Source organism: Sturnus vulgaris, chromosome 25, assembly GCF_052056855.1.
Source record: "Sturnus vulgaris isolate bStuVul1 chromosome 25, bStuVul1.hap1, whole genome shotgun sequence".
Lineage (NCBI taxonomy): Eukaryota > Metazoa > Chordata > Aves > Passeriformes > Sturnidae > Sturnus > Sturnus vulgaris.
Window position 1 is genome coordinate 3,496,144 of NC_142267.1, and position 22,804 is coordinate 3,518,947.

General features: G+C 45.8%; 3 protein-coding genes across 3 annotated transcripts; 1 reads left to right on the plus strand and 2 right to left on the minus strand.

Moving 5' to 3' along the window:
• Nucleotides 1-28: 28 nt before the first annotated feature.
• CEP104 (centrosomal protein 104) lies at nt 29-14,518 on the minus strand. Its single transcript, XM_014883907.2, has 22 exons — nt 14,470-14,518; nt 13,684-13,847; nt 12,994-13,167; nt 12,576-12,714; nt 11,932-11,997; nt 11,480-11,556; nt 11,167-11,335; nt 10,758-10,916; nt 9,926-10,156; nt 9,527-9,727; nt 8,850-9,017; nt 8,109-8,282; nt 7,601-7,777; nt 6,348-6,554; nt 5,770-5,886; nt 5,337-5,373; nt 5,177-5,258; nt 4,458-4,566; nt 4,049-4,187; nt 3,330-3,397; nt 3,000-3,090; nt 29-1,818 (listed from the first exon to the last, which is right to left on the minus strand). Exons 2-22 carry the CDS (start codon nt 13,794-13,796, stop codon nt 1,685-1,687), a joined length of 2,832 nt encoding a protein of 943 aa, XP_014739393.2. The 5' UTR covers nt 13,797-13,847; nt 14,470-14,518; the 3' UTR covers nt 29-1,684.
• Nucleotides 14,519-14,584: 66 nt separating this feature from the next.
• On the plus strand, nt 14,585-18,645 carry DFFB (DNA fragmentation factor subunit beta). The gene is made up of 7 exons (XM_014883947.2): nt 14,585-14,744; nt 15,080-15,206; nt 15,286-15,474; nt 16,156-16,235; nt 16,392-16,565; nt 16,971-17,071; nt 17,543-18,645. The coding sequence occupies exons 1-7, from the start codon at nt 14,631-14,633 to the stop codon at nt 17,757-17,759; spliced, it is 1,002 nt and encodes a 333-aa protein (XP_014739433.2). The 5' UTR covers nt 14,585-14,630; the 3' UTR covers nt 17,760-18,645.
• A 749-nt stretch (nt 18,646-19,394) lies between these two features.
• C25H1orf174 (chromosome 25 C1orf174 homolog) lies at nt 19,395-22,468 on the minus strand. Its single transcript, XM_014883942.2, has 3 exons — nt 22,292-22,468; nt 21,238-21,723; nt 19,395-20,506 (listed from the first exon to the last, which is right to left on the minus strand). Exons 1-3 carry the CDS (start codon nt 22,460-22,462, stop codon nt 20,393-20,395), a joined length of 771 nt encoding a protein of 256 aa, XP_014739428.2. The 5' UTR covers nt 22,463-22,468; the 3' UTR covers nt 19,395-20,392.
• Between the last annotated feature and the right edge of the window lie 336 nt (nt 22,469-22,804).

Sequence of the window (22,804 nt, forward strand, 5' to 3'; positions counted from 1 at the left end):
CGGGAGGAAAATGCAGACGTACCCGCCAGACTGGCTAAAGTAATTTATTAAATATGTGCAATAAAAATAACTGACATTTAACACAAGTGACTCCTTTTCTTGATAAAATCTCTCCAGATTTCAATATCTGATTTGTTCATCCAGCACTTAGGAACATGCAATCAGTATAAATTGCTCTCCTGGGGTAGTGGAACACCAAGAGGTCTTTTGGGATGAGATCAACTCTTGCAGGCATGGACAGGTTGTTAATTAAGGAGCAACTGCAGTAAATCCACCTTTAAACATGACACTGGTGGTACTACTGTACTCCAAAAGGGCCCGTTCACATTCTAAAAAAACTGCCATTTTATCACTGCTAAGTTATTTCCTTATTGTACCACAGAGTAGTTTTCATCCTTACACCTCTGAGCAAGATCAATGGTTATTTTATTTATTATTTATTCAGCATACAGAATCAGGCTCTCAAATAGGAACCCATGTCACTAAAGGGAAAATATAAATACCTATATATATGTTCCTAATGTGTGTGTAATTATTGAGATATGTATTTGGAAAAGCTAGAGAAACAATTTATGCAAGGATTTTTGAAATCCAAGCACACTGATCTACCTGGAAAATGCATAAGCTGGTAGGCAGGCTGCAGGCAAACTAGAAAAACTGTAGTACAAAATCAGCTCTGTATATACAAAACAACACCACAAAGTCACTCCATGGGAGCAAAAACCCCCAAAATTCCCCTCATATTATCATGATCACTCATTCCTGTGCCCATGGCACCAATTCCACATTGGAAAGCAACAGGTGGAATGTTACAGGTAGACATGTGAGAATTGCTGCTTTGGTACAAAGCTTCATGCCTTGGGTCTTTCTAGACTTTGTCTCTCTGAAGCTGTTAAAGGCATGTGCTTCAGGCTGTGGATGTTTTTTTTAAATCAGTATCTAACTAGAGAAGCTCAGTATTTGAGCTGAAAGTGCACTAAAGCAGGCAAAAAGGTCTAAATTTACTAATTCAAGCTCTTCAGGGCCCAACCAAGATTATTTTTTCGTTTCTGTAAGGGGCCATTTCTTGGGAATACAGACTTGGAGGGTTTAGTTTAACCCTCCTGCCAAGTGGGCTCATAAGGCACTTGGTGCACAGTGAGAGAGGCCACAATGTCCTGTCACCTCCTGCACAGTGGCACAACTCAGGAAAATATCCAACCAGCCCTCTGGCTTTTCCATTTGGTGCTAATTCCTGGGATTGAGCAGTGCTTTGGGTACAGCTCTGCTGCCTTTAGAACCCTAAAGCTGACACACACATAAGGCCAGGCTTCCCTCACGTGTGGCTCCTGCTGCTCAAGCATCTCAGGGGCCCCAGGGAAGAGACTTCTCTCCCCTGACATAATTAATATGCTTGAACCTATTAAATTACAGACATGGGATTTACATGAGAGAAGGAAAGGAGAGCACAGTTATTTGTCACAATAATGTTTTTGTCCCAAAAGATTTGGTATTTCCTACACGGGCATTCCTAGGAGCAAAGCCCGGTGCTGTAGTGACAGCAAGGCCGTGGGGATCACACCAGGCACTGCTCAAGGCTAAAATCAGCCCATGCAAAAGGTGACAGGAGTGGCCCACAATTTTTATATAGCTCTCAACAGCCATGTGCCCAGTTATTCAGACAAAGGAAGAAATACTTGTCCTGTCATCGCTTTGAGTATGTTTTGCCAGTGCTTTTATTTGGGCCCACTCGGGTTCTGATCTTGCTTCCTACTGAAGGAGGTTGAAGCTTTGTTCCTGAAGGACCTGGTTTCCTTAAATAGTGGCCACCTACTTTGGCTGCAAAGAGAAAAATAAAGATTATTATTGCAAGATATACATCTAGTCCCACGAGTGAATTCAACCCATAGTTTTGATTCTCAAGATCTGTTAAGTCGCAATGACTGAAGCAACCAGAAGCTGGCAGGCATTAAGCCTCAGCATGTTCCACACCAGCAGTTGCCAGACTGAACAGTCAGGGCTCCTTTCCTATCCCTAGGAAATAGCTCTGGAATCAGAGCTTATCCAGGCAGGATTTGTTTCTGTTTCCAAATTCTAAGCAACAACAAACTACCAACTGACTGGGATCTCATTAGCCAGTACAAACAGCAAAGCTGAGGACAGACAGACAGGACTGTGGATCCAGTCTAACATCAGAAAGTGCTGAGTTTAACCCCTATGATTCACTTAAGTCAGCTGGAATGGGCAACTCCACAGCTCTTTCCAGGAATCTGGAATTGTGACATGAATCTGGAATTGTGACATGCACATACGAGCAAAGCACAGCTCAGAGCAGGTGACTGAACATACAGCTGACTAAAAAACTCCAAAGAGTCAGAAGGAGGAAAGGTTTGGATGTTACTGGCCAAAAGTTCTGGTGCTGCAGGCAGTTTGTTTAACTTCTGTGTTCTGGAAATAAAAGGATTTCCCATAAAGGGAACCGCTGAAAAAAACATCACTTGATATCATCAATGTCTCTTTGATGGTGAAAAAGATGCACAATGATAAGTCAGGTTCCTGAGTCTGGACTGGAAAGGAAAAGCAGTGCACAGCACTCACTGTTCAGTTCACCCTGTAATTAGGATCAGATAAGCAACCTTTGATTGGACACTAAAAGCTAGCTCAGGCCCTGATTCCCTGTGTCAGCATTCAGGAGCTTTCCAGAACACTGTTCAGCTGATTGTTGTATTCATGGTCATCCTGTTCTGCAGAAACAAACCCTGAACTGATCAAATTAACATATTTGCCAGTTTTCCCCACCAGCTGAGCTCAAGTCCTCCTTTTAACATGACTGCTACTGCATGATTTTGGGAATTTGCTCCCCCCCAAGCACACTGCTCCAGCACAAGACCTATCACTTAGCTCACCCAAATGCCAACCACGAGTTGCACAGACCCAGCTCTTGGGGATGAAACACTTTCCTTAAGCAAAGGCAAGACAGTAAAAAGCATAAACGTTATTATCATTAATTAATGTCTTACCAGGCTGCAGCACAATGGTTCTGCTCATGGGGGGTGTTCTCCGCTGGTTCATTTTACATCCATCTTTGTCCATCAGGTGAGATCTCCAGGCCTGAAGTCAATCACAAAGAAGTGATATTACAACTCCAGCAAAATCAGCCAACGTCACATGGGCTAAATGGTAATTGTGTACAGACTTTATTTCAACAGCATTTTAACCTGCTTTTTCAAAGTATGAGCTCCTTGCTATGAAATAGGAATTAATATTCCCATTATTTTAATATGTCTTGAAAGGTCAATCACATTAAAACAACCTGTAACAACATCTGCCAGTGTGAAGGGTGGCCTCACCTCTTCTCCAGGGGGAAAGTTCTCATGGCACAAAGGGCAGTGATTTGCCACATTTTCTGGTTTGGCAGCTGAAATAGTTTGAAAAATAATGTAAGAATTGCAAAGAGGCTAATTTCAGACATAAGAAGAGAATTTGCATAGCAAGTAGCATATAACTACCCCATGTCTAACCTAGCTCCTGCCCCGTTATCACAAACTGCTCCCAAAGAAGTCCTGTGTTTAACAAGATTAAAAGGAATCTCAGAATCCAGAATCACTGGATTGGAAGGAACCTTAAAGATAATCCAGTTCCCCCCTGTCCTGTCTCTCCACCTTTCTTGTACCCCCTTCAGTCCCTACTGGAAAACCACAATTAGGTCACCCCAAAGCCTTTTCTTCTCCAGGCAATCCCAATTCTCACAGCCTTTCCCCATAGCAGAGGTGACCCATTCCTCTGATCTGTGGTGCCTCCTCTGAATTTATTCCAACAGGTCCATGTCCTTTCTGTTCTGGGATAGTGCTTCATCTACAGGGATATGGAAGAGATTTTCCAGTCTTTTCACTCACCCTCCCCACACACATTCACAGAGGCCAAGCACTGGAAAACTCAGGCGTTTATCCCAAATCTTTTCCCTCCTGAGGATTTACTTAGATCCCTAAGTCTGAAACACAAGCAGCCTGACTTGGTGTTTCAAAGTGTGAACCTCTGATGTTCCACCTTCCTGTCTGGAGCTACTCACGATTGCAAATCTTGCTCTTTATGTGCCTGGGCAGCTCATCCCTGGGCACGGCCTCTCTGCAGCGTGGGCACTTCCCAAAGCTGTCCCTTTTGTCACAGTCAGTCAGCAGGTGCTCTGTCAGGCTGGCAATCTCCAGCATCTGCAACACAGTAAGGTTTGTGCTGAGCAAATAGGGATGGGATTAAACAAAAACATCAGTTTAGCCTCACCTTCCATAATGACAAAGGGAAAATTCAATTTCAGTCCACTTATTAACTCATCTTCTAAAGCTGCTCTTTTCAAAAAGCACTGCCCAAATTACATGGGTGTATTCAGAATTCACCTGCCCAAGTGTTAAATATCTTGCAGTGCCTCTAAACCAGAATAACAACAGTCCATGTCTTAGTAGCTCTGGGAAGATCATTCTGACCTGTTTGCAGTGCTCACATCGGGTTAACATGGGGCAGTGCTTCCAGTAGTGCAGATCCAACCCTTCCTCTGTGAAGGACTCACTCCTTTCACCACAAAAAATACACAAGCTGGGAAAAAAATACAAACATCAGTGACAGAGAGAAATGGATGAGCCCTGTTCCTTCTCTTCCAAGCTGTTCTCAAAAGCAGCCAATATCTCAAAGAGTTTATTTTCTCTGTGTAGAGCTGAGCTTAGGATGGGGCAGGTACTGGGTTGTAATTTAGGGTAAATACAACTACAGAGCATTTTTTCTTATAGAATGATTAATTGCATGGAAGTTCTGAGAGCAGCTCACCAAAACTGGCTTTCCTGGCTCCAGGATTTCCAAGTGCTTCTTCTATGCCCTCCCCCTACAACACCCAGCAAAGCCACACCATATTTTTCCCTTATTTCACACCAGCAGCTGAACATTAAACTGTGGCTATTTCTTATCACACAAGTAAAAACTCAAAAAAAAAAAAAAAAAAAGTACAAAGTCACACTATCCAAGAACTTAAAAAAACAAAAAGCACCTAGGATTGCCTGGCGATAATTCCAAATCTATTAGAAGAGATTTTAGTCTTTACTGTTTTACTGCTGAAAGTATTAGCTTTGATCTACTGGAAAAACATTATTACTGTTAGGAGCTCACAGGTGACACCAAGGGCTTAAGGTGATTAGAGGCTCATGTCACTTACTTATCCAGGTAATTTGCAACAGAGGAAAGTTCCTCCTGAATTTTTGCTGCTGTAGACTGGGGGCTTTCATATACCTGGTAACCTGCAAGGAGAGAACTATTAAACCAAGATCACATTTTAATTCATCTACATTTCTTAACTGTTATTTGAAACTACTTACCTTGATTCTTTGTCTTCTCAAAATCAGATTCTTTCTCCTATCGAACAAGGAAATTTAACTCAGAAATTTGCCTTCCAGAGAGAAAGGGAACACACTATATTCCGATTTCTTTCTGGAATTTAAAATTTAGAAGCAGAGCCAATGCATTACAACGTTTGTGCTTCTGGTCCTATAGCAAATCTCTCGTATTAAGGTATTATTTCATATTATAAAAGTATAATTATATTGTTATAATAAACAATCCAAATTTTACACTATGTTAGGAGAAACAACACCCTAGATTTTAAGCTGGACTGCTGAGGAGAAAAGTCACCCAGGAGTCTGGAGTTTCTCACTCTTTTTAATGAAACACCACCAATCAACATTCATTATCTAAGTCCATGATATCCAAGCAGCAAAGGATTAAAACAACCTTAAACTGAAACATGCTCACCTCTCCAGCTTCAACTTCTGCTTGTAATTCTAACTTTTGAGCTGCTGAGTGGTGTTTTAGAACTTTCATTTCTTCCTGTGTCTGTTTCTCTGCTTCTGTTGCTGCTTTTCTCTGTGCCTGGCAGGAAATAAATATTGTCAACTCCAAAAGCTTTGGAACCATCCCTCATACACAAGAGATTGCAAAACACATCAGCACAGAACTCATGGTTGATGCAGGACACGTTCTGCTTGGTAAAGTGATGGGTGTGATACAGTGACATCTCCCCACATTCCTCTGCACTACCTGAAAGGAACACACAGCACAGCCTTTGGGCTTACTGTTCCCAAGGACTGACAGCAGAAAAAAAACACTTGTGTATTTTCCAAACTGCTTGTCCATCTCACTATTCCTTGTTGGCTTTATTCCAAGAGTGAGTATAGGGAATACACTCAGCTTTCCACACAAAGGAACATTAACCACAGACCTGAAGACACTCTGCTACCTGTGCAGTGCCCAATCCAGCCATGAAATCAGGACACCATCAGCCAAAAGCCATGGCTGAAGTGGCTCTGTGTGCTCTGCCTCTCATTACATACCCTCAGCTCAGTCTCAGAAGATTTCCCATCGATTTTGGCAAACCCCTCAAAGAGGGTTTTGTAGCGCACGGTCTTGCGGGCGCCGGCGTCGTCGGGAGGGAGAAATTCCAGCACGGCCGCCCTGTGCTCCCTGTACATGGCAAAGATGATCCTCAGCACCACCTCCCGCACTTCATGGGCCCTGTGCTCCAGAGCTCCCATGGCAAACTGCAAATAATCATAAAAAGTTATGTGTAACAGGGTGGTGTTTTGCACTGCTTCATTAGTGGCTTGTCTGAAGTTTCTTCTGTTTTCACTTAGAGCCAGGATTTAAAAACCACGGAGATGAATTTTCTCGTGTTCAGGCTTGGCTGTTTATTAAATATTTTCTAAAGTACAGAGAGTTCAGCAACACTCCTAGCTGCCAGCTAGAAGCATGCAAAATGGAGGTGAATCCAGCTAGCTACAAGGTCTCTTAAAGCTAAAAAGTCCAATAGAGAATTAACTCCTGTATTATTTATACTTTTGATTCAACAGCCAAACTCCCATGACTCTTAGTGCAGCACTAACTGTCCAACCAGAAACTGTTGCCTGAAATCATGAAGAAGGAGGAAGAACACCAAAAGGAGACAACATCCAAAATCCTCCATCTTGTCCAATACCTGTTACTATACCATAAAACCTCAAATTTAAAACCCTTCACTATGTGCAATCACACACTTTTATTTAACTACACGTCCATGACTTTAATTCAATCACTTAAGTTTGGAAGCCTTCTCCAAGGCCTCAGGTCAAAAGCAGTGGTCTCCAGGGGGTAAGTGCCAGAAAGCACAGAAAGCTAAAAAAAAAAAAAAATCAGGTTTCCAGGATCCAACAGTTATGCCTCTCTTTTCTCACACTTTTAAGGATTGGTTTATTAGTCCAAGACTCTCCTGCAGCAGGAGAAATCTTCCTGCAAGACAGGTTTTTGCAAACACTTTTTAACCCATTGGTTCTTTTTTTTCCGATATTAACATCTTGCTTCATAGAATCCCAGAATCGTTTGGGTTGAAAGGGATCTTAAAGCTCACCTCATTCCACCCCATACCATGGGCAGAGACACTTCCTACTAGACCAGGCTGCTCCAAGCCCCGTTTAACCTGATCTAAAATTACCAGCACTGTTGATCAGGGGAATACACCTCTTCAGGAATTCTCAAGCACTCCAAAAAAGCCAGGCATGCCCTCAGAAAACCATCAGAAAATCCTGCATGTGCTGTAACCCTGACCTCTTACCTTCATGACGTTGTTGATGGTAAACCCAGAATTTTCAGTCCCCATGGCTCCCAAGAGAGATTCCACCAATTCCACGTGACTCATTGCCAGGTGTGTTGGGGAGTTGGGTTTTAATGTTTTAACCAGGTGGACTGGAATAATCTGGAGAGGCTTTACTTCAGGGCATAGTGCCACTTCCTAGAAATACACACAGTCAGTGAGCACAAAGATGCTGGATAAGGACAATTACCTGTCCCTGCAAAGCAGAGTTTTCTCATCTCTGTAGGTCACCTGCAGTAAAGAACACAAGAGTCACATCTGCAGCAGCAGCAGGTACCCCCAGACTGCTCCAGGTGACCCTGATTTGGCAGGGGGGTTGGACTGGATGATCTCCAGAGAGTCATTCCAACCCCAGCTATTCTGTGATAAATTGCTGTAACACTTCACAGCAGCCAACCCCAGTCTCACAGTCCACCCTGATCAGGTGTTTCTCACCTATAAACTCCTTAATTTGAAGGGAAACACCCACCTGGATGAAGGTTGAAGCCAGAAGACGAACACGGGATGAAGAGTCTCCTGTTTTAGAAAGCAAATCTGGCAGGGTTTTTTCCACACAATGAGAAGTTTCTAGCTTCCCTAGTTTGTGTTTTGGTATATATTGGGTAATGACCATTTTTAGGAGTTTCAGGGAAGCCTGAAAAACCTAAGTAAAAAAGAAAAAGGAAACACTGAGCAAAAATAACACAGAGACCCCTGTTTTCAGACAACACAGTAAGATCTGTTCTTAATCTGAAGTACAGTAAAACCCTTAATGGAAGCTACTTCAGACAACTGTCTTCCAGAAAACCTGTTGCTAGGTCATAGATGAAAGGCTTCAGAAATTGTTTCATATAGAGTACCATGGTTTTCTTCTTTTCTTCTTATTAAAAGTTTATTTGATGCCCAAGTGTCCTTCAAGCTCAAGCTAAGTCCCTTGAGCTGGAAATTAGAAGTTACTTCATTACTGTATTTCAGCTTAAGACAAAGACAAAGGATCAACCTCACTGCACATTTACTGCATCACCTCATGGCTCAGCCCAGGGCAGTTTTCTCCATCTGTTCAATGCCAGACATTGCCCAGTTGTTTTGGGAGTTTTGAGGGGCTTTGTTCTGATTTTGGATTTATTCAACAGTAGATTTATAAACTATTTGTTCAAAGTATCCTAACCCCATGGTTCTGCAATTCTGGCTGCCAGTTCTTTGCTGGAGCATCAAACCTATCCCAACTTACTGAAGACACAGTGTCTTTGATGGCCCTCTTCACAAGGAACACAGCAGCCCTCAGCATGTTCCTTAAATCCTCCTTTGGAGTGTCCACTGACACTTCCATCAGCTTCTTGTACACAGTCAGTAAAGCATCTTCTCGACACGACCAGGATCTGGAATATGCCCCTGAAACCTGAGCATAGAACAAATCTATCTCTTAAAAGGTCCCTACAGATATTTCAATACATATTTAACATTTATATAGAGAACCAGTCTCAAAAGAACATATGAACTGAAGCGTGAAATCCCCAGGTGTTCCCAACAGGAACCTGGCTTTATTAAAAGCACACATTTTGAGATGTGGTGAGTGCAATGGGATTAACAGGTCAGGTTCATGGAACCCTTCCAGGCACAGTGAGGGTTTCTCTCCCTGTAAAAGACACTGGCAGTTATGGATGTTCTGGGTCCATACCCTAAAGCAGTCTGCTGGATCCTGTCTGTTTATCAGCACATCAAGTAATTGATCATCAAAGCTACAGATTTGTAGAAATACTGAAAACAGGCATCCATAGAGCCAAGGTCAAATTTTAAGCTCAGATTCCAAAATAGCAGCTCTGAACACATAAAAATCCTCTCAACACAAAGCACAGTAACACATGGGTTTGTTTTACTGGGTTTTCAGTTGGTTTTACTGGTTTTTACCAAAGTCTCTCCAAAAACTTCCACAATAGGGCTGGCTTCCCTCAGTGCCTTCTCCGTGAGTGGTTCAGGCTCCCCAGTATTGCCAGTCCTTGGAGTATCACCCATGTCCTCTTCAGTCACCTCTGGCTCAAGGTAGGCAACAGCTTCATCCACCTGCTTGCAGGCTGGGAGAGGTCTCTCATCATAAGGTAAAAATTTAACCTAGAAAAGATAAAATTTTTTGTTCTGGAAATGACTCGGATGTGAAGAGGTTTTATCACTAATTGGATTCACCTCAGTGCAATGTTGTCACATCAAAGCAGCATCACCTCTCCAGTTAACCATGAGAATAACCACATTATTTGGAAGGCTGGACATCAAATTGTTTGCTCTGACAGCAACAGAGGGAACACTACTTACATTTTCCTTGGAAAATGCTTCCTTGGAGGTTGTGGGCTGAGTCCGAGGAGAAAGAGGGGACTGGTAGGAAACAAGAGGCTCAGAAGAAGCAGGATCCACCATTTGCTCTTCCAGCACAGGCTCTGCCCTGCGGGACTCTCCTTGGAGTGGGTCTGGGAGCTCAGGAGGGGAGCTCTGGGAGCTCTCAGTGCCACTCACAGATCTCAAAGGCAACTCAGGTGGCTTTTGGATCTGAGAAAGGGAAGAAGATTTTTACTGCAAGGCTAAAAAAGTGCTAAAATCAGTCAGTACAGCTACAACGCTGTCAAAGGGCTTCTGGGGATTTCAAGTAAACATTGAACCTGGCTCACAGGTGTGTCATCATTCCCACTGGATGCAGCTTTGTGAAAGAGTCAGAAAATAATTCTGTGTGGGTGCATGTGTGGAGAGATTATAAAATTTCCTGTTCTGAGAACATTACATAACTGTATGTATATAAAAAAATCACATGGATTCTGTACGGCCTTGATACCACCCTAAGCCTCCTCTACCCCTCCAAAATATGAGAAAGTACCTTATTCATCTGCATCAGGTAGTCTTGAAATTATGCAAAACATTTAGGATTCTAATGCCATTTTCTTGTGACCTCAACAGTCTAATGGGATTTATGGAGAATTAAGCATGTTCATAAAACACCACATTGAGAGTCTAAGCGTGGAGAAATCCACAATCCAAACAGAAAACTGAAACACTTCAGTAAATCTCAAAATTTCCATTAACCCGTGAATGAAGTTTGGTTGCTCTGGTATTTCTTTTTAGAACACCCTCCTGAGTTTGGACCAACAGCACCCACCAGCAGCTGTGCATCCAGGAGGTCATGCAGCTCCAGCTGCTGGTACACTTTCAGCCTGTACTCATCCATCTGCTCCTTCTTTTTCTTGGCAAGGTCATAATCCTCCTTCTCCACCGCGTAACGCTTCTCCACCTCGTACCGGCCGAGTCGCTCGCCCACCTAGGATTGGTACAAACACCTGGGAATCATCTTACTGAACATTTATTGGAGTCACTATACTGAGCATTTCTTGGAATCACCCTACTCTACTTGCTTCATTGCTTCCAGCCAATTAATCAAGCTATCTGATTTTAAAATTATTCTCTTGGGAAATATATTGAAAATCATTACAATTCCACACAAACAGCAAGGCCCTGATGGGCCACTGGAATTCTGCTCCACTTAGGTGTCAAAGATCTTCCAACAGCACCTTCTGCAAGTCTGCAATGGCCTGTTTGAGCTTCTTGGCATGGTCGTAGCACTCGAGACGCACGGCTTCCCGCTTCTTCTCATCCAGCCTCCGGATTATCTGAGCCACTTCTGGGTCCTGGTACATGTCAAAGGCCAAATCGTCCAGAGGTGAAATGGAGTCACGTTTCCTGAAGGCATAAAATGAATAAAGTAAACCACAATAAGTGATTTACTCTCTTTTCAATAGCAAGGAATTAACAAAACACAGAGATCAACAACTACTTTACACCAAGCAGAGGTTTAGCCAGGGTATATGCAAAGAACATCCTTACCCAAGGTAAGTTCCATCTAAGGCAGGGTCATCCAATTTGATTCCCAAGTAGTGATCTATCAGTTTATCTCTGGAAGGCTTTGGAAGCATGGAAAAAAAAAATCTTAATGCACATTCACCAACATCAGGTGTGTGTTCAAGACAGAATTCTGACTTGCCACAGCCAACCAACATCAGCTCTGCAACATAGAGAACTTGTATTTTGGGGCACATTGAAGCAAGAGAACCTGGAGATGCTGAAAATTAAAATGTTCCAACTAATTATATTTTAATTTTTTTATTCCCATATTAGGCTCAGCTTTCTTGCTTCAAGAGAACATTAAAAATAAATTAATGCAACACAGCTCCGCTAAGGCAAAGAGTTGACATAAGAAAGGTTCCTCCCATTACACCAGGAAACTGCACTTGAAGAAATGGAGCATCAATGAAAGGACAGTGATGCTTTGGACTTACACTGCTCATGCTGTCAATGCCATAGTCTGCTGGTTCCCCAATAATGTTCACAGCCACCAAGGCAACCTGCAGAAATTCACAGAAAATGGAAATGTGTAAGCTCATTGCTCTTTTCTTGGAAAAAAAACAGGGCCTGCAGTCAGGAGTGAGATATGGAAGCAGAGAGAAGCACTGAGTCCTAAATGTGCCTCCTGCTGCATGGAAAATGTATCACCAAATCTACAACCCCACTGTGGTCCCAGCAGAACTGAGGCAGGTGTTTGTGTGTCAATACCATGGTGGCCGTAAAACATCTTCACTTCATGCCACAACAGATTCAAAACACTTAGAGTGGCTTTGTGACCCCAAAGCCATTCTCAGAGGGAGCTCCTTGTCCTCAACACAGACCCTGCTGTGTGGGCTAAACCTCAGCACAAACAAGAGTGACAATGTGCCCTTGACTCGTTTGTTCTGGATGAGGTGCATCCACCTGATCCCAACCCACTTCTAACCTGTTATTTGCGTTTTGTGCTTCAAAACAAACTAAAACACAGGAGCTTTCAACATACATTTTTTGCTTCTACAAATCAAGGGAGTAGATTTCTGTGCCTGCTCTTTACTATGAAAGTGTCACCTAGGTTACCAGGTAAAGACTTCTAACTCACCTGCCCATACAAGTTGTATTTATTGGCATAATTTTTATGGAAAATCAGCTTCAGGTACTGGCCAACTGCATCCATGTACACAGATTTCAACTCTCGAGCTCTGAAATCAGTCTTCTCGTTGTCTGAGAGAGGGACATAACTGGAAAGGAAAACATAACACATGAACAGAGGATACACCCAAACACACAGGTGGATTTCTGACCCTCAGGTTTATAAATGCCTCATAACTGAAACAATGTGTGCTGTCACCTGGCAAGGCAATTCACCTGCATCTCCAGCTTTGTCATGGATCTACACAAGTCCAGGATCTCTCAGCTGCTCACACAGCATGTCCATATCACACACAACCCAAAGTATTATTTTCCCCTGAAGCTTTTCTGATTAAGACAATAAACTGATCCAGAACTTTGTGTCTCACCCAAGTCTCTGAAACCTCTCTGACTGATATGGAGCAAAGTATTCAGGCAGACTTTCACTGATGTAGAACTCAATTTTGCTTGCAATCATGTACTGGTGAGCGAGCAGCTGCAGCTTTCGGATCCGACACCTCTCCACCAACTGCAGGATGATTTCTTGGGGGTACTGACAGAGCCTGAAAGTGACAGAGTTTCTGAATTCAATCACCATTTCAAAGCAGACTTCACTTCCAACTTGAGCAACATTTAATTATGGAACTTTCAAGTTATTAATTGTAAGCCAATATTATAAATATTGTAAGAATCCCAAGAGTACAGTGGAAACACTTTTCCCTTCCCTTTACTGAATGCATATGTTCAGGTGCCCCACGCATGTTTAGAAGATGTGCTGAGTCAAATGAATTTTTCATACTAACAAAGCAGTTGCAAACTCCAAGACTGCCAAGAACAAAAACAGTTCCCATTTTCATTTTCTAGGACTTTATTTAAATACAATGCGGTGCCTTTGGGTGTTAATCAAGGTGCTTTTTTTCCCCCCAGGATGAGGGTTCCATGGGATTAAAGTAACTTTTGCTTTATCAGTTTGGTTTGGGATACTGTAAACTGCTCTGACCATGCACGGTACATCTGCCCCTCGTTTAAAACGTGGTGCTTCAGAAATTCAGTGCTCCAAGACCATCCCCTCACAGTACCTGGGCGATCGCCACCCGTTCACTGTCGGCGCATGAACCATCAGCTCCCGAGCACTGAACCCATCCTCGTGTCCCGACGAACTGACCACCGTGAAACCGATCTTGTGTGGCATCCTGGGGAGCTGAACAGGTCACAGCCACCGCCTTCCAACTTAAACTCATCCCTGGAAGGATGACAAAAACCCACTGAGCCACTACAGTCAAAGAATTGCATCCTGTGATCTGTCGAGTTAGTAGATGGTGAGTGCAAATATATATTCCCTTTAATTAATACTAGCACCATAAATGTTCTTTTGGTGCGGGTTTGATCAGTGCTGAGCAAAACGAGGATTTAGATCACTTGCAGAGCAGTCTGCCAATCAATTAAACCTGCTAATCCAAACTAAGAGTTCCAAATACATACAGGAGCAACCTGTACCTGCACCATGTGTGTTGGAGTCGGAAGAACAAAAAGCAAAGCAGAAGGTCAGTTTAGTCTCTTTGGGTAAGCCACGCACCCACCGCAGCTACTGCAGGGGACACAAGCACCGGGCCCACCGCTGCCCACCCCGGGCCGTGCCGCTGTTATAGCACCAACACCGGCCCCGGCCCTCCCTCCCCGCGCCGGTCCCAACCCCGCAGGAGCCGCAGGCCCGGAAGGGTCACGGCCGCACCGTCCCGGGGGCTCAGCCAGGACGGGCGGCGGACAAAGCCGGCGGGGGCCTGGCGGGAGCTCGGGGGGTGCCTGGAGCGGAGGGAGAGCGGAGCGCGGGGGAAAGCGCCGGGCCGGGCCGGGCCGGGCCCCACCTGGCTCAGCGCGGCCCCATCGCCGCTCTCATGGCAACGCGGCCCCGCCGCGCAGGCGCGACCGCCCCGCCGGCCCCGGGGCGCCTGCGCGGGGCGGCCCCGGCCCCGACAGCGAGCCTGGCACCGGCACCGGGCGGGGAGCGGAGTGGCCCGGCCCGGCCATGGCGGAGTCGCTGCGGCCCTTCCGCCTGCGCGGCTGCGGCGGCCCGCAGAAGTTCGGGGTGGCGGCCGGGAGCCTGCGTGGGTTGCTGAGGAAAGGCTGCCGGCTGCTGCAGGTGCGGACCGGAGCGGACAATGCCGGGCTGTGGATGGTGCGGCATGGGCGGGGGGCTGCCGGGTGCTAGAGCGACGGGACGATACCGGGCTGGGATGCTGCTTACCGATGCGGGGCGGATCTGCTGAGGCTGGGCGGTAACGGGACTACCGGGTGCCGGACTCCGTGCCGGGGCTGCCCGGTGCGACGCGTACAGAGCCGGAGCCGCTGCGGTCGGGGCTGCGCGGAGCCGGGGACCGCCCGGAGCCGGGGTCCCGCCCGGAGCCGGGGACCGCCTGGAGCCGGGGACCGCCCGGAGCCGGGGTCCCGCCCGCTCCTCACCCGCCCGTGGTGCAGCTTCCCTTGGCAGGCAGCCGCCTCTGCCTCTACGAGGACGGCACGGAGCTGACCGAGAGCTTCTTCCGAGCGCTGCCGCCGCAGACGGAGCTGGTGCTGCTGGGCCCCGGAGAGAGCTGGCGGGGCTGTGAGTGCGGGGCCGGGCGGGGGGCGCGGGGGCAGCGCCGGCCCCGGGGGCTCAGCCGGTGCCGCCTCACCTGCCCCAGGTGCCGGCGACATCGAGCGGCTCCTGGCCGCGTTCTGCAGCCAGCAGGGCGCTGTGGTGGAGGCTGCGCGGAGGCTGCTGACGGACGAGCGGGCTCCCCACAGGCAGAAGCTGCTGGCGGATCTCATCCACAACCTGAGCGAAAACATCCTGGCCGAGGACAAGGAAGACGACAAGAAATGGTTTGAAGGTGTGTTTGTTGCCGTAGGAAGCTGCTATTGGACTCCCAAGTCTTGCTCTGTTCTGAAAAGTCATTTATGTCAGTTTTGTTGCTCTTAAAGCAAAGTTTGGGAGCTCTTCTGGCTGATGGGATTGGGTACTTGGTCAGGGGTTTAGTTATACCTTCCATTAGTATGTGTCTTTAGGTTTCTTTAAAGTATATGCACGTTTATTATCAGATAATGTTTTTTAAAAATGGTGTTCCCTATTGCTTTATTAAGATAGCTCTAGAATACACTTCCCCCTGTTAATATAAATCTGCATTTATGATGTTTTAATGATTTGCTAATAGTATATGGATAACTCACACATCTCTGCCAGCTAACCATGCTTTATATTTTCTTTACACTCTGCAAGTTTCCCTTTCCATTCCCAAGCAATTACAGCATTTCTTCCACAAATATTCTGTTTATCTTTCACAATCTCTTGGTGTGCCACATATACGCAGTAACAAGAAACATGTAACAATTCCAGCTACTGCTCTCTCAGCAGATGTTCTACAGCATTCTTTTAAGTGCTTAAGAGCAGGTAAATTTTTTTAAAAAAAAGGTTAATTAAAAAACCTGTGCAACCTGAGTTAGTGGCAAGCCAGGATGAACTCCCAGCTGGACAGGAGCTGTGCTGAGGTACAAAATAATCTCGTTCCCTCCAGGGCTGGAGTCTCGGTTCAAGAACAAATCCAGCTACATGAGGCACAGCTGTGAGAGCAGAATGCGGGGCTACATGAGAGAGGTAAAATTTCTGTTGAATAACTTATGTCAGGCTGTAACAGTAATTCTGTGGCTGCAGGAATATAAAGTACTTCTACGGTGTAACATTGTGATTGTAGAAAAGAGCCTCAGGCTGCCACAAGAACGGAGGAATGATTGCTGGGTTTCTCCCCTCTAGGTTAGTGGTTTTATTTCAAACGTTCATCCTGCAGCACGAGATGCCTACAGAGGGATAATCGACCTGATGGCAGATAAACTGAAATCTGTGAAGTACAACGGGTGCTACTTTGACAGAAGGGAGGAGGAGGAGGCAGCACGCCTGTGCACCGCAGAGGGGTGGTTCTCCTGTCAGGTACCCGCAGCCTTCCTGAAGAATCACCTAATGGTTTGGGTTGGAAGGGACTTCAGGATCATCTCATTCCACCCCTGCCATGGGCAGGGACACCTTCCACTAGCCCAGTTTGCTCCCAGCCCATCCAACATAGCCTTGGACACTTCTAGGGATGGGACAGCCACAGCTTCTCTGGGCAACCTGTGCCAGGGCCTTCCCACCCTCATAGGGAAGAATTTATTTTGTATACCTGACTTAAACTTCCCCTTTTTTAAGTTTGATCCAATTCCTCCCTCAACATCAGAGGAAAGAAACAGCTTCCTGGGTGCAGTGTCAGGCTGGGGGGGATGTGGGGTGCAGGATCTTTCTGGTTCACTAGCATGTGGCAGGACCACGCTGGGGTGACGAGTGTGACATCTTTCACAGGGACCTTTTGACAGAGATGACTGCCCATGTAAGCATTCCATCAACCCCTACAGCAACAGGGAAAGCAGGATCCTCTTCAGCACCTGGAATCTCGACCACATGTATGTACAAAGTGTTAATCCAGGCCTACCTGCTTCGTGGCCTTCATCAGAAAGGTTTAGCCTTATTCCCTTCCCCCTGGTGTGCAGTCAGCTCTCCTGAGAATATGTTGTGAGAAAAGGTGCTGGGATGCTGCAGCTGTTAAGAGGACAAAACCCTGAAGACAGATGAAATGCTTCCTCTCATTAGCTGCTTTGCATCTGTGCAGATTTTCTTTGTATGGAAGCAAACCCTTCCTCACTGCATTATCCATGTGAATTCTCCTCTCTGGCAAAACCCCCTCTGATTCTTTTCAAATGTTGGTGTGAAGCAAACAAGATTTGCTGAACTAATTTCCTTGGGGGAAAAATTCATATGCCTAGTTATGGAGAAAGAATTCCAGTTCTGCCTGGCTCTGAAAGGAAGATGGAGGCTTGATTATTCTGGAAAAAAACTCCTGATGGCAATATTGTCTTCTCTTTTGTGTCCCTAAGAATTGAGAAGAAACGTGCTGTTGTCCCAGAACTGGCAGAAGCTGTCAAAACACGAGATGGGAGAGAAGTGAACTGGGAATACTTCTATCAGCTGCTGTTTACCCTGGATAATTTAAAACTTGTACATATTGCTTGCCATAAGAAAACCAATCATAACCTCAGCTGTGACAAAACCAGAATTTACAGAAAGAAGAAGCAAATCCATGAGATTTCCTAGTGCTGTCTCTGGAAGGGACCTGCTGCTTTTTTCAATCATGTCAGTCTGTTGTTTTTAAATAGCTCCAATTTCTTAAATAAGAGCTATTTGAGAGTCCCTGGCACAAGACTGGCTGGGTAACCCAACCAGAGCCTCACAAAGCACACTCCAATATCCATTTAATTCTCCTCTCCTGCCTTCCCACTCCTTACAAGCTTCCCTCAGTTCAATTCAAGTGTGATAACGGTATAAAATGAGCTGACACTGATTCTACCCTGTCATCTCAGGCCAGCGTTGGCCCAAAACTCACAGTATACAGAAATGAAACTTGGACAAAACATTTCTTACAAACGAACCTGCAGGGGCTCATAGACTCCTATTTCTCTGGAGATTAAGCCAAACAAAGGATTTAGGATCATGTTTTACTCTGTGCCTTTTGCAGGTAGCAACCAGTGTATTTCAGGAACGCCAAAGGTGGTTCAGCAGCAAAGCTGCCACCTCACTTGTGCCAAACTCCTGCCCTCATCCCCACCTGCTCCTTTGCCACTGCTTCAGACATACATGTCCCAGAAAGAGGAGCAAGGCCATGGCATATTCCCACATTTTTGCTTTTCCCACCTTTGATTGCCATCGCCCTCTCCTTTCTAACACTTCCTCCCTCTTCAGCTTGAGTTTGCTTGACACACAACCAGCAAGGACAGCTATAATGATCATGTTTACAGTAATGTTCACCCACTGCCTTGGAGAATATTGCTTTGGTAAAACATTTCCTACCTCAGGCAGCAAATCAGGAATAGTTCCATTTTTTACTTGAATTTTTTTTTTATACCAGCTGATAACAACTGAACTTTTGGAATTGTCAGTGTAAACCGTGTGAACTTTTTAAATAAAAAAAAATGCCCTTGCATCTGTGTGTGTGTGTGAGTACATGGAGGTGCATGAGAGATTAATCAGATGTGATAGAGCGTGAAGGAAAATGTTTTTATGAATTGAGCACCAGCTACTCACTGCTCTGTAAATAACTAGGAAAAGCTCTATTTTCTCTCATATTGTTGGTCCTGGATCAGTTAGTCCACATGGAATTGTGTGGAAATGATATTTCTGCCTGAGCCCCAAATTACTGTGTCTTGGAAGCTTTGCTACAGAGAGTATTCATTTAATTTAAACAACAAACTCAGTCCCCTCCCAAACACTGCAATCTGAAAGGCAAAGAGGTGCATTTTAAACACAGGATTTCTAATTCCACTGCATGCAATCCACCCTTCCAGCTTCCCTTCCTGCACTATTTGACACTGGATTCTAGTGATAAACCCAGTGTCACCTGTGTGGCACGTGTCCTCCAAACTAAAAATGCATTTTGCACAGTGAAATGAATGTCTGTGTGTGAAAATGTGCTTGCTAGAAAGAGCCAGCAGCAAACACAGCACTGAAGGAATGCTGGGAGGAGCTGCTGCAACACAGAGCTGGGCTGGAACTATGAATATGCAATTAAAAAATCTGGATTTTTCTGTGTTACAGAATTAGGGTGAAAAGGAGCCAAGAAATATCTTTGACAGAAACAATGCATCAGCTGGAGTGGAAGTGGGAATGCATTACCATGCCATGCATATGCAATTTGTTTGCCTTACGACTTTTGAATGTTTAACAGGCTCTAGCTGTAGAAATTAATATTTATTTAAACCATCTGCTGATAACATTTTCTCTCTATTTTTAGAAACATAGAAGGAGCTATAACAATAAATACCTAGAAGCTTATTGCATAATCACACTTTCAAAGAAATATTCCCACAAATACTGGGTGAATTAACAGTTCCTGAGATCAGCTGAGGTTGCTCCTTTTTACTTTTTTTTTTTAGCATGCAGAGGGGGCTGCCACACAACTTTAGCAATCTTCCTCTGTCCATCAAATCCAAGGGATGGTATTCCTTGTGTATCACCACCAAAGCATTTGTATCCAAAATTCCTGCTGGAAACCAGTTGAAAATCAACAAAGGACAACGCTTGGAGCAGCAGGTGGAAGGAGGAGGAAGCAACACCACGGGGTGGGTGTTTGGGGAACTGACGTGCAATGAAAACATGCTGAACTCCCAGAGATGAGCACACTGAACCCACTCTGACATCCTGCATTTCATTTTGCCAGCACCACTGCATTTTAGAGGTTTAATTGGTCCTGGGTTAGGTGTAAACAGCCCACACAAGGGAGAGCCTTGACCTTATTTGAACCAGGGAGTCAGCTGGCTCCTTTATTACCTGGATGCCACGGACATTGCAGAATTAAAAGAGAAAGAACCTTGCTCCACCATCTTTTTTTACTATTTTGAAAAAAAGAGGAGCTTCCTCAAGACTTCCTCAAGATAGAGGCTCCTCAAATTTACAAAAAAAAACCCCAAAAAACTAACTTCTATTTTCCCTGGGTTTTTTTCCTAAATATCGGTGGTAAAGTGCTAAATTATACTTTATTTCCAAATCACTGAAAATTCAGTTATTTGCCCCAGATAATCACTGGAATACTGTATCTGCCAATTCCTGCAAAATGAACTCTTCCAGTTCTCTCCCTGAGAAAAGGCAAACAGACACCTCATGTTACTGACACAGCCATTGCCATGTGGTCACAAAGAAAAAGAAGAAGGGTTTAATTTGTTTACAGTTTGTTGTTAGACAACATCCTCCTCCTCCTCTTCATCATCATCTTCCTTTGCAATGAAATGGAGTTTCCTGGCTTCTCGCCTGCTCCTCGTCACACTCGGGAGCACAACTGCTGGGAGATGCTGCAGGGAGAAGATCAAATCAGCAAGGAAAATCTGTGGAGGCAAATGGCAGAACTCCTACCTCCACCAGCTCCCATCCTCCCTCAGCTGACACAGGAGCCAACCCTCAGCTTGGGAGCAAGTGGCACAAATCCAAAGCTAAAGCTTGGGGCTTTAAGGGGAGTCTGCCCAAACCAGATCACAGGGCTGATATTCCTTCCACTGGTGTGAGGAAGATTAGCAGAGGGTGAAGGGCTCCCTAAACAAATCCTCACTGCTCCCTAAATATCACAAGAAACACCTAAAAGATGGCAACATCACTTGCCCCAAAATTATGCTTTGTTAAAGGGATTCAAATTTAAAGCTCTGACCCTTGGATCAGTTCAAAAGCTGAGGTAGACAGAAACCAGTTTCCATTCCAAACAATCCCAATGCAGCAGGGCTGGAACTGAGTGATTTCTAAGATTCCTCCAACCCAAGCTCTTCTGTGATTCTGTTAAGAACCAAAGACCAGCAAAAACTTCTTTTACCAACAATATTGTGTCTCCGTAAAAATACCTATCTCATGGAATTGGGCTAAAAAGTCTAAATAAGAAATTAGTTTAGCTGGGCAAGTAATTCCATCTCTGATGGAGACAGTTTATGTGGAGTACAGGGCCCAACAACACTGGTCAAATTCACCAAGAGTTTTGAGGCAAATTTTAAGCAGACCAGGGCTGAGTCTAAAGCAAGGAACAGACTCATCATCTCACCAGCTCAACATCTCCAAAGAAGCGGTGCACTGGCATGGGCTGGTTGCTGTCCTCATCCGAGAGGCAGCTGCTGTGCTCCACGAGCATTGGCCTCCGCGGGTGATCCGTGTCCTCCGAGGTGGCCTCCTCAAAGCTCCCGCAGCTGCTCTCCCCTTCACTGAACACCTGATAGTGGTGCAGATATCCACCCATTTTTAATGGAGTACCGCTGGATTTCACTGCGTGTGGCTCCAGAGAAACACCACGCTCCTTTTCCTGCTTCCCTTCATCAGTCTCTGGAATGCTTTCATCTTTTTCCTGTTGGATTATAGTGCTGTCTCCTGGATCTTCTGAAGCTCCAGCCCCATCAGATGTTTTAGGTGTTTCCCCCAGTGCAGCAAGGTTTCCACTTTCACATGTGAGTCCCTCTAGCTCTGATTTTACACTGCTTTCTTCACATTTCATCCTCTTTGCGGGCTGTCCTTCGGCACCTTCATGTGATGAACACTGTTAGAAAAACAGACAAGATCCTAAAGCTCACTTGAAACAAAATAAAATCACCTTATCTCTTTAGTTGCAAAGCTGGCGTTGGAACAGAAGGGCTCCATCACAGAAGTGGCATTTTGATCCAAACCTTCTAAGAAAAGCAATTAGTAGAAAGTGCATGTAAAGAGAGGAAAAGAGGAACAGACAGCTTACATAAACCACAATGTACAGACCATCACCAGCAAGCGAAGAACACTTTGCTCAGAGAAAAACTAGCACCGTACGAGGTCAATCACCATGTTCTTATTTTCTTAAGGATGATGTTAATGGGAATTACTGTGCCAGGCCTGACTGTTATCACCCTGTTAGAGCGAGCAGCTAAATCTGCTCTGTATTTCTGCACTGGCACAAACAACATCGTGGGAGGAGCGGGAATAAATTTACCTAAATTCTCCTGATAAATCCCACATGGTGATGCTCAGATTTTAGCTGTTAATAATTACCTGCGATCCCCCCCATTCTGTGATCACCTGGCTCCGCGGCCTTTTCCCCTCCACACCACCACCCCACCCAGCCGCGTCCCCCGTACCGGGCTCGCCGTGCCAGCTGCTTCCCCCGCGGGCTGTGCGGGGTCGGCTGCCGGGGCTGCCTTGGCGGAGCGCCGGGCCCGGTGCCGGTGCCGGTGCCGTGGCCGGGCCGGGCGAGCGGGGCCGCGGGTGTCCGAGCGCCCCCGGCCCCTCGTCGCGCCGCCCGCCGCCATCTTGGGCCGCGCGCGGACCCGCGCTCGCCATCTTGTGGAGCTCCGTGAAGGAGCCCCGAGCTCTGGGCACCGGGCAAAGGGATCCGGGCACCGGGCAAAGGGATCCAGGCAAAGGAATCCGGGCAGCGGGCAAAGGGCACCGGGCAAAGGGAGCCGGGCACCGGGCAAAGGGATCCGGGCAAAGGGATCCGGGCAGCGGGCAAAGGGCACCGGGCAAAGGGAGCCGGGCACCGGGCAAAGGGATCCAGGCAAAGGAATCCGGGCAGCGGGCAAAGGGCACCGGGCAAAGGGATCCGGGTATCGGGCAAAGGGCACCGGGCAAAGGGATCCGGGCAAAGGGAT

What these genes read in the sequence shown, in the direction of transcription:
- CEP104 (XM_014883907.2), bottom strand. Translation starts at nt 13,796, where the DNA reads ATGCCACACAAGATCGGTTTCACGGTGGTCAGTTCGTCGGGACACGAG. An exon ending in AAGTTTTTGGAGAGACTTTG is followed by an intron (nt 9,018 to 9,526) that starts GTAAAAACCAGT and finishes TTCTATGCTCAG; the next exon opens with GTTTCAGGGGCATATTCCAG. An exon ending in AACCATTGTGCTGCAGCCTG is followed by an intron (nt 1,819 to 2,999) that starts GTAAGACATTAA and finishes TTCTCTTTGCAG; the next exon opens with CCAAAGTAGGTGGCCACTAT.
- DFFB (XM_014883947.2), top strand. Translation starts at nt 14,631, where the DNA reads ATGGCGGAGTCGCTGCGGCCCTTCCGCCTGCGCGGCTGCGGCGGCCCG. An exon ending in TGCGGGGCTACATGAGAGAG is followed by an intron (nt 16,236 to 16,391) that starts GTAAAATTTCTG and finishes TCTCCCCTCTAG; the next exon opens with GTTAGTGGTTTTATTTCAAA. An exon ending in AGGGGTGGTTCTCCTGTCAG is followed by an intron (nt 16,566 to 16,970) that starts GTACCCGCAGCC and finishes CATCTTTCACAG; the next exon opens with GGACCTTTTGACAGAGATGA.
- C25H1orf174 (XM_014883942.2), bottom strand. Translation starts at nt 22,462, where the DNA reads ATGGCGGCGGGCGGCGCGACGAGGGGCCGGGGGCGCTCGGACACCCGC. An exon ending in CAGCTGGCACGGCGAGCCCG is followed by an intron (nt 21,724 to 22,291) that starts GTACGGGGGACG and finishes TTTTTCTAACAG; the next exon opens with TGTTCATCACATGAAGGTGC. An exon ending in TCTTTGGAGATGTTGAGCTG is followed by an intron (nt 20,507 to 21,237) that starts GTGAGATGATGA and finishes TTCTCCCTGCAG; the next exon opens with CATCTCCCAGCAGTTGTGCT.